Source organism: Buceros rhinoceros, unplaced genomic scaffold, assembly GCF_000710305.1.
Source record: "Buceros rhinoceros silvestris isolate BGI_N320 unplaced genomic scaffold, ASM71030v1 scaffold32961, whole genome shotgun sequence".
NCBI lineage: Eukaryota > Metazoa > Chordata > Aves > Bucerotiformes > Bucerotidae > Buceros > Buceros rhinoceros.
The window spans coordinates 35,181-42,985 of record NW_010396513.1 but is presented as its reverse complement, the minus strand read 5'-3'; the positions used below and the strand labels follow the sequence as shown (position 1 = coordinate 42,985).

The following is a 7,805-nucleotide window of genomic DNA, read 5'->3' as shown; positions in this document are numbered from 1 at the left end:
TGCTTTTATTGCCAAGAAGTACGATACAATGTGCACTCATTCTCCTTTCTCCAAGTCAGCGTTAGATGAATGCTGACGAACTCTCACATTTTTTCAGAAGGGGCTATTTCCTTCCTCTAAAATTCACTTTTTGCCACCTCTTACACAAACTAGTTTTTTGTGGGATGAAAAAGCGCTGTCTGTTCTCTAGCCCCTGCCACCAGCAACTGGAGCTAGTGGTCAAACACTTCTCACCACCTCCTACTATTTTTTTCCAGTCAGGTGGATCTTTAGTTCCTCTGCTAATTCAAGGGTTGAAAAATGACCATGAACTTTGGGGTAGGAATAAAAACCAAATTCACATACTCCTCTATTTGTCCTGTCTTCCACTCCCATGTTTGTCACCCCGTGGTGTTAATTCACCAGGACGTAGCCACTGTGCTGGGGATCTACAGTCTCCATCATTTCACAATCAAAGAGTCCAGGCAATTCCGAGAGGGTTAACGCGTCGTAGTTTGACTGGGACTCGGGAGATGCTGAGCTGCTCTGGCTGTCGGGCAATGCTACACTGCTTTGTTGTGCTGGGTCCATGGAATACTGGCACTGGTCGGGGTAGTCTGGCTCAGAAGAGGTGACAATAGGCAATTCACAAGTCTGATATGAATATTGTAAGGACTGTGGTGGCTGCTGCACCTGAACTGGTGATGACAAGTGTGATGAGTTGGTGATCTGGGAGGGTGGCAGTGGATCCAGCTGTACCTTCTGGTACTGACTGAGGAAGGGGTCGTATTGCATTTGTTCTGAGGAAGGCTCCATCACAGGGCTCAGAGGCTGCTGCAAGCTGAACGGGGTTGACTGCTGCTGCTGCTGCTCCTCCTGGCACGGCAGTGGCAGTTGACTTGACCTTGGGTAGGAGCTCTCAGCTATTTGCATCTGGTTAAAATAGGCCTGCAGCTGGGACTGCTTCTGGAGAAAGAGTCGCTTCTGATGCAGCCTGAATCAAGGACATAAACAGCAATTATTTTTGCCTTTTGAAGTGTTAAGGCGCTAGCGTGAGTCCTGCATGCTAGTCACTCAAACAATTCCAGCAGGGAGCAAAGGACAGAACTGGAAAATTCCTGGGCAATCTTGTTTATCAGGTTTTACAGCAGACCAGAATCCTTTACCTTTCAGCAAATGTGCAGGGCCTGAGTTTTCAGACCTCCTTTTGAAAACCTTTTCAATTGCCCAGAGTTTTTTCCTGTACAATTAAGTTAACGCCATGCATTGTTTAATTTTGTTTGCTAGGAATCAGATGCGCTGTGTTTGTATTTCAAGCCTGCCATTCACTGCTCTGTGGAACTTGGGAGCTGCAGCCCTGAGTGTTGCTGGTTGCTAACGGGAATGCGCAAACCTCCTCCCCCCATATCTTCTTCTCTGAACTGCGCTGATCCTTATGAACATTGATGAACCGCTGTGGTTTTTGACTCTTTACAAACAGCACGAGTTTACAGCACAATGCAAGGTTACAGCTACCTTTAACAACTCCTCTGACACGACAAAGCGGAGGTCTCCTGCCAGCCAATAACCAAAGCATGCAGAAATAGGAAACCTACGACTGAGGCAAGCTGTCAGCATTCAGAAAATGAAGCTATTGCTTCTCAGTTTCTCTACGCAGACCTCGTTCTCTTAAAGGAGTAGCCCAAGCTGCTCTCAACACTCTTAGTTAATTCTTGATTAGGGTTAATCAACTGTACAGTTGTCAGAAGTGGCCAGAAGCTAAAAATCAGTTTGCATGCTTTCTCGAAATCAAGGGGTATTTTATACGCCTGTTCCTCAGCCTTGTTGTTCTAGACAACACCTGGCTAGGTTGTTATCTTCCTTTCTCTTTCTGTGATTCCTTTGCAAAACTGGGGGATAGTAACTGTCTTGTAGCATCTATCTTGCTTTCCAAATGATGAGCTCATAAAGAGCTTACGGCCCTTTAACTTGGCAGTTAAAATTTCGTCTGCTGTCATACATACACTTACAAAGGGACACTTCAAAGGTTTTCACTCTTTACTGAAACTTTTTCAGAGGAACATCACTTCTAAACCGATCTTATATGACAAGAAAAAGTTGATTTCCTTTGCTGTAAAATGATTGGGTCATGGGAGGAAATACCTCGATGACTACAGAGCTTCCCAGCAGGCAAACCAGATGATGCGTGTTCTGACTTGGGATAAATGCCACAATATATAGGTTATAACCAGTGGGTGGTTGGGAGGACGAGGATGAAATTAAGTACAACAGTTTAAGTAGTAGGGTGGCTTCTGAATGCCCATTAGCACTAAATGAAGCATGTAGCTATTTGCAATTTGCCTGCACCCTAGTAGTGTTAGCTGATAAAAAGCTTGTAGAACAGAAATTTGTAATCACGTGGAAGGACTGTTGTCCCTCTTTTAAAAGAAGGGCTGTGTCCTTACTAATTTTACAGTGAAGCTTTCCTTTTTTCAAAGAATTTCTAAGTGGACAAAGATTGTTCCAGTTCTTTTATTACTCGAGAGTAACAATAAATAACTCATCTGCACAGTTTGAAAGCTTCTTACCTGTGCTCCTGTAACTGCTGCTCTAGACTCCGGGGCAGTTCTTTGCAGTAGAGCTGACAAGTATTCTGAGCTTTTGATAACAGAGTGGGTTTCTGCAAGAAAAGCAGTACTGTTACTCCATTTTCAGCAGCTGTCAACAGAGCTACTACCTAAATCCACAGCCACTGCTGCTTCTTGGGTTCTAACCCTCGGACAACATCTCTGCACAATAGATGGTGCCATAAAGACCCATAGGAAGATTTCTTCCCAAGTGAAAGAGGAGCTCCAAGCTGGGAAAAAAGGTTTTTATAAACTAAAGCTAAATGGAAATTGGGTTAAAAGAGGGAGGAGGGGAAGAAACAGGGAACAGCCAGCCCCACGGGGGCAGAAGTGGCTCTGCAGATGCTGATGCGTAACTTTTATGGGGTGCAACACAGGTAATAGGCATTCACTAGCCGTTACTTCAAATTGCTTTACTAACGCTATATAGTAATGGACTGAGTAGGAAAACAGCAGCAACGGAGAATACTTTGCACATTAATTAGGGTCAGTGTTCGACAAAAGAAAAATAGAGCATAATTTCACATTCAGCTGTTCCCTGCTAATGTAGCTGTTTACTGTTTTTTTCCTGAGTAATAAGATCTGAAAGGCTCGTCTGCTGTGCAGTACCAGCAGCTGGTTTAATGCAGCTGGCGGGAGTACGGTACCTGCAGCCTGTGCTGGAAGTACTGGGTCTCTAAGCTCTGCCGCCTGGATAACAATGGGGGATGTGCACCATTAGGGAAAGCAGATGCAGCGTCCTGCTGCTGCTGAGATGCCTCCTCCTGCAGAGAGAAGAGGAACAAGTTTCATCCCCACAAAAGGCTTTTCTGCTTCAACCCCTTCTGTAAGGATTTCCCCTGACAGAGGTTTCATAGCTGACATATGGGCTGGTCTCTGGTGTCCCTCGCCACCTTCACTGCATGGTGAGGAGCTTAAATTACAAAGCTCTGAACTGTCTGTGCTGCCAAATGGCAAGAGCTTAGATCTGGAAGTAAAATGATATTATGTATGATGCACTTTGGCTTGCCCTCTGAAATAGTAAACGTACAGGGCCAGAACACCATCCAAACTCTGAACGTGCTTTTGTGCAGCTCATTTCACAGCTGCAAAACGGAAGGTGAAAAGCTTTCGATAGTGGCCAAGAGGATACACGTGGTGTAGGGACCCCTAGCAAGTGGCAGAGTGCTGACATGGGAGTGAACTGCTGTTATGAGAATACCATGAGCACTGCAGTGTGTTTACATCACGTGAGGATTCTTGTGGAAACATTACAAGTCTGTCCTTGTCAGAACTGAAGTTCTCCATCAGTCACAGTAACTTTAAGAACAGCAGGGTTCATCTGGAACATTAGGTGCCTACAGTGCCAATGTGCTTCTTACCCATTTTATTCCTGGGGTTTAGCAGAAACGTGTTTGCTGTGACGTGTTTCCAATGCAACAAGTAACTAGAGAGCTGGTAGAAGCTATTTGGCACTTCACTAAGCAAACTGGGCTTCATAACCATTATCACTCGGCTCTTGCACCTCGTACAATTACGCCGGACCAACTCCAACCGAGAAAGATTTTATCTGGCTTTGTTAAATCTAAAACATCCTTCAGATTGAAAGCAGTAATAACACGTTTGATTCAGAAAGCCCTCAAGGCCATATCACTGACACCACGAGGATGGTAAAGCCTAGCCTGCAAATGCCCATTCTCTCTTCTGCAGAAGATGGAAAGAAAAAGAGGGAACTTTATCTGTAAATTAGCTGTTCTCCAGAACTGTGTCCTCTCCTTATCTGTCCCAAAGCGTTAAACACCTGGAAGGTGGAGCGTGATTTCTGGTTTAGGTACCTGCGGAGGACTATTAATGAGGTCCTGCAACTGGGTAGCAGTTGATGTCAGAGAAGGTTCTTCTTCTGATCCCATCTGTTCATACAGCAACTGGACCTTGTTCAGTTCTAGGATTCCTTTGGTTCGTGCCAGATTCTGGAGGTGCTGTCTAAATGCTACGATTCCTGCAGAAGAGTTGAGCAAAACCCTTGTCAGAAAATGAGTTAATCTGTGTCTGTTTAGCACAGCAAATGTGAGACAAGCTGAGTAACAACCAAGTCACAAGGTGGCTGGGTGCTCCTGTGTACGGAGGACGTGTCTAGGCACGCGCCGTGCCAAGGGCTGTCATTACCTTGCGTGAGGGATGTGTCAGAAGCTCTGCGTCCCTCTCGGAAGCTGACAGGAGAGCGGTTATGGGTCTCTCGCTTTTGGGAGGTGAGTGCCTGCATGGCTGGATTGGCAGGTCTCAGACCTATGAAAGGGGGTGTCATTCTGGGTGCTTGTTGGTTAGTTAGCACCATTTCCTTCAAGGAAGGGGTGTCTTCCAGGAATTTAATTTCTCTCTGAATAGATCCCATGTCATACTCCGAATCAATACTGCCCAGAGACGAGTTTTCATCCAACGAGTAGACTTTCCCTGTGACAAAAGCCAGAATAAAAGGAAAGCACAGCAGTAATTTAGCAAAGCAAAGGAAATGCCACAGGCTCAAGCTATTCCTGCCAACAGTGACTGTCTTCGAGAAAACAAAATAAAAACAAACAAGTTTCATAAAGTAATTGTAACTTAACACTTCCAGTACCAGAATGGGGATTTGCTACTGGTTTTTACATTATCACAGCAGTAAGATGCTATGCAGATGATGTTCACTGGCTATTTGGAGAGCATCCAGTGTTTGGGCTTGTTGGTTTTTGTCTGTAGATAATCCTGTAGCCTGAGTGGCAGGTTATTCATACTGCTTGCTTTGAAATACCTGAGAATCCAGAGGTTCTTATTTCTCCAGTGTCCTCCTCTGCCAGCACATCTTCAGGGGTTAATGACTTGAGGACATTTAGTAAATTGAAAAAGAACATGCCAACTTGCCAGACTTCACCAGTTGTTATTGCGGTTGTAAATGACTGTAGCCATAGACTGTATTTGCTGCTTTGGTTTTACTCTACCTGTACAAAAGGTTTTGGGGTGTTTTGTTGTGTGGCTTTTTTCCCCTTAGGCTTTTATAACAAATGTTAGGTAACAAACGCAAGAAACTCTGTCTTGTGCTTGTCACGCTTAATACCCAGTGTTTTTCATCTTGGGCTTATCAGATTGGGTGCTGAGAGCAGAAAATGAGTTTTGCCATGTCTGTGCTAACTTCTGTACCTGTGCCTGGCATCATCACCAGCTGGTTGGTGACTTCTGCCAGAGTGTGACGTCGCTTCCCACAGCGAGACGCTTGGAGGGCAGCAAATGCCTGTGCAGGGTCATCTTCTGACTCGCCTTCTGTCTCTATTCCCTCATCAATAGAAGTTTCCATCATGCTGGTAGGTAGCGACTGGCATCCTTTCCTAATCACCACAGGAGGTACAGGATCTAGCAGGCAGCCATTTACCTGAGTGGCACGAGGAGAAGGAGGACAGCTTTCAGTTATGTGCAGAGCGTCACCCCAAAGTGCAAGAATTCTCTGCCTATCGTGTAGACTGAAGGCAGCGTGGATATTTAAAGTGTGTAAACCTCCCTATAATCTACTAGTTAAGAATTACACGTGACAAATAAATCCCTTGAGGTAGGATCACCACTGACACTGTCTTATGCATTATGAAGAAATAGTTTTGCATTCCACAGGACTCTTGCAGAGCTGCAGAGATGTGTTCCAGAATAATACAGTAGATGCACCTTTCCAGCAAGTCATTCGATTCATGGTGCTTCTCTGCAAACAAAGGTGGCCTAGAGAGGCTGTGGAACCTCCCTCCTTGGATTCACTCAACTTGATACACTCAACCACTTCTGAATTTTCTTCCACACTTTGCAGACAAGTGTGTTTTGGAAAAGAAGTTTCACTGCTTTAGCAGTAGCAGTTAACAGTCTTGCAAGCAGACTCCACTGGTAGTACTCTAGGAAAATACTAGTTGCAGAACGGCCTACCTGAGAACTGCCACAGCCTGGGTGAGCTGCTGCAGATCTGACACTGTCTGACAAGGCAGAAGGTCCTGCTGGCTATTTACTGTCCCACAGAAACGCTTCCCTCGCCAGCTACGAGAGTTACTTATGGTTAAGGTTTCAGTATACCTTCGTGCTCTTCTTTGCCTGCATTTCTGGCTGAGGAGCTGAGCAGGTTGCTCTAGATGCTCAGCAGTGAACCCTTTTGTTTGAAGCTATATATGAGGAATCTTCAGAGCTCTTACAAACATTTGAGAAGAAAAACCCCAACACTTCCGTAGGCTGATTTTTCTTTTACAAATAAGAGTGTGGTAAGAATGGAATGTAAGCAAAGACCACAAGAGGCAGATTAGTGATCAAAAAGAGACACAGCTGTTGAAAGAGATAAGTAGAAAAAATCTGGAACATCTAGAACTCTGACACTCAGACAATGCCTAAACAGGGAAACCAGCACAGTGTGTTTTGTCCAGCTAGTACAAGGAATGCACAAGTCAAGTGTTTTTAGGGACTGCAGGTCTTTGTATTTGATTTGCTGTCTGTCCTGAGAGGTGAACCAGGAACTTGCCAGAGACCAGAGTTTTGGGGACAGCATATGCTTATAAATGCCTGGAAGCAGGCTGAGAACATCGGGTCCTTGACTACTGAAAGCAGAGGGAAGCAGCAGGTTCCCCGGCTTGGCCACCTGCACGTGTCAAGACACTTGGACATTAAGGTCAATGACGTGACAGTATTTTAGACCTAGCAAATTTTTCTGGCCCTGACTCCACAGTGCTTTGTGCTAGGACAATGAACTCCACCCTGTCAGAAGGAGCTGATCTTTAATTATTGAAGAGCTACAGCTACTACCACTAGCTGTGCTTTTACTAGGCAGTAATTTACAAAGCAATGGGGTTTTCTTCACCTGAATGATTTTTGACAAAACAGTAGGGTGATTTTAAGCTGTACCTTTGGTGTCTCAACTCTTTCTTCCTCCATAAATGCTGTTTCTCCCTGGCAGCTGGATGGAGGGAACGAAAAGGCTTCTGCTCCTGAAGCTGAGGGAGGACCTGGAGACTGCAACAACCTTGCGTTTTGTGAATGCAAGTTAACTGAGGGAACCACAGCTTGTGCCTAGAAAAAGATTTTAAGAACTTCAAAACTGGAACAATTTTAGGTAGAAAATAACATACAAAGTCACAAATTAAAAATACTACCTAGCTCATTTCCAAAGCAGGAGAAGTATAAGATTTAGGTCCTCTCTCGATGAATTGCATTCTTAGAGTTTCAAAAAAAAAAAAAAAAAGCTGCACCCCC

The 7,805-nt window shown here is 44.8% G+C and overlaps 1 protein-coding gene across 1 annotated transcript in view; it reads right to left on the bottom strand.

Moving 5' to 3' along the window:
• Window positions 1–393: 393 nt before the first annotated feature.
• Window positions 394–7,805, bottom strand: part of SIK2 (salt-inducible kinase 2) — a gene marked incomplete at its 5' end in the record, with an annotated part of 41,743 nt that continues 34,331 nt past the window's right edge. The window contains 7 exons of the mRNA XM_010145930.1: window positions 394–973; window positions 2,547–2,638; window positions 3,233–3,349; window positions 4,400–4,563; window positions 4,731–5,015; window positions 5,736–5,964; window positions 7,458–7,622. Of these exons, the coding sequence (XP_010144232.1) occupies window positions 394–973; window positions 2,547–2,638; window positions 3,233–3,349; window positions 4,400–4,563; window positions 4,731–5,015; window positions 5,736–5,964; window positions 7,458–7,622 (1,632 nt within the window). The remainder of the gene's footprint in view (window positions 974–2,546; window positions 2,639–3,232; window positions 3,350–4,399; window positions 4,564–4,730; window positions 5,016–5,735; window positions 5,965–7,457; window positions 7,623–7,805) is intronic.